Source organism: Cyprinodon variegatus, unplaced genomic scaffold (assembly GCF_000732505.1).
Source record: "Cyprinodon variegatus isolate N-32 unplaced genomic scaffold, C_variegatus-1.0 Scaffold461, whole genome shotgun sequence".
Classification (NCBI taxonomy): domain Eukaryota; kingdom Metazoa; phylum Chordata; class Actinopteri; order Cyprinodontiformes; family Cyprinodontidae; genus Cyprinodon; species Cyprinodon variegatus.
The window spans coordinates 681,602-683,584 of NW_015150914.1; the positions used below are offsets into that span (position 1 = coordinate 681,602).

The 1,983-nt window shown below is 38.9% G+C and overlaps 1 protein-coding gene across 1 annotated transcript in view; it reads right to left on the reverse strand.

Annotated features, from left to right (window-relative positions):
• Positions 1-600: 600 nt before the first annotated feature.
• LOC107094069 overlaps positions 601-1,983 on the reverse strand; it is a 6,038-nt gene continuing 4,655 nt past the window's right edge. Inside the window, exon 2 of the mRNA XM_015389474.1 lies at positions 601-1,583. Coding sequence (XP_015244960.1) covers positions 1,346-1,583 — 238 coding nt within the window. The 3' untranslated portion in view covers positions 601-1,345. The remainder of the gene's footprint in view (positions 1,584-1,983) is intronic.

A 1,983-nucleotide genomic window follows, 5' to 3' on the forward strand; every position in this document is an offset into this window, starting at 1 on the left:
TAAACTGAATAGAATTAAATTGAATTCAGGGAACTTTTGCAAGAAAATATAGATCCAGCAAATATTAGCAGGTCAAAATGTCTTTAACAATGAAGGATGGGGACAATTATGCAGCCTTCTCTTTCGTTAACCCTCCCTCACTTCTGGCAAATCTATTTGCTTTTCAATTGCATTGCGTAGATAACTTGTCATGTTATATGTGGAAAATATTAAACATTACACATCATGGTGTCATTTTTAACATTAAATTGCATTTATAGACTTTTAAGTATCACTGCATTGTGCAAAAGCACCAGGAGGATGGATTAAAAAAAATCCTTAAATTCCCATTAAATCTAGCTCCAAAGGTGAATCAATCAATGCTTTCATCTTTTCATCTTCTTTAGTATTAGACCCACATGAGAGGCACCAAAGATGAATGAACGTAGCTCCAGTCAGAAAAGACAAGTTCTTTGGTTTCTCTGCTGTAACTCGGTAATTTAAGCTGCATTAAAGATCAGGGGTCTCAACTGAGGCCTGCCCCTTTAAAATAAAGTAGCCTCATGCAAATAGAGATGGTTTATTAAAGCTTTCAATACAAAATAACATTGAATTAAGTAAATAAAACCTATAAGTCAACTGATATGCTACCATTAAATAGTTTATCTTTATTAACTCGCCCATTTCACTCATTGAAACTCACCTTGTCACGGTGGTTCGCTAAACTAAGTTGTGCTAAGCCAAGCTAACATGCTGTGGCTATTTCTTTGTTCATACTTCATTTATAATATTATATGTAAAAGCGGGCGGCGCAGTGGGTAGCACTGCTGCCTTGCAGCAAGAAGGTTCTGGGTTCGATTCCTGGCCCAGGGTCTCTCTGTGTGGAGTCTGCATGTTCTCCCTGTGCATGCGTGGGTTCTCTCCAGGTACTCCAGCTTCCTCCCACAGTCCAAAAACATGACTGTTAGATTAATTGGTGTCTCTAAATTCTCCTTGCAACCCCAGCAGAGAGAAGCACGATGGAAAATGGATGAATGGATCTGTAAAAGCTTTGATGTATAATGATGAAAATTCAGTTGTTAAATCCTCCTAAAAACAATATTATACCACTAAGTGTGGCTTTAAAGTTTGTTCAGCATTTGTTAGCATTAGACAAGGGTTTTTAAGTTTTAAAATGTTAGCTTGCAAGGCTTTTCTTTGCTTTGATAACCCTCCAACTATCTTTATCAGGTTTAAATTATTAAATTAGAAAAAAAAACATGCTGTAAACCAGGAAGAAGTAGGCTTCAAATGAATTCTTCATTAATGAGCTAACAGAAATGTAGCCTACTTATCCTCTGGTGTGACAGACAGAGTAAAGGAGGTGTCACACCTCAAAGCTAATCTCTCTGGACTGTCCAAACAAGGGCTCTGTTGCCAGGTGCGTGTCTGAATATGCACGCCGCAGGTGTGTAGAGCTACAGGTGGTCTTGATGGCAACTTCATATGGTGGTGGGGGTTCCAGCCATGGTGGAGGTCGAGGTGCAGGGCTTAACCCGCCAGAGTCCATGGGTGGATAGTCAAGATCTGCACCGCGGGCTGCATTTCTGTGGCACTCCATCGTCCTGCAGTCAGGAAAAGTAGGACATGGTTTGAGAAGAAAAACAGTCTCATTGGAACTGCTGTTTTTTGTATACCGAATTTTAAATACTGAATTTTTTTAACAGCAAATTCCTTACACTGAAGTTTTATCTGGTAAATTGCAAAAATTCAGCTGCGAAAAATTCAGCTGCAAAAAATTTGCCTGCAAAAAAATCGACTGCAAATGTGTTGACCTTTTGTCGAACTGATGGCAAAGCAATCAGCTTCTAGCCAATGAAATGAGATCATTTGGTCACGTGACACAACAATTGAGCATAGCTTTGTTCCCGACTAAATGAGGCTTAATGAGGAGTTTTTCTTGTTAAAGGCACACTATGCAACATTTTTCAGTTAATTAACGTGTTCCATAACGTTTTGGATGAT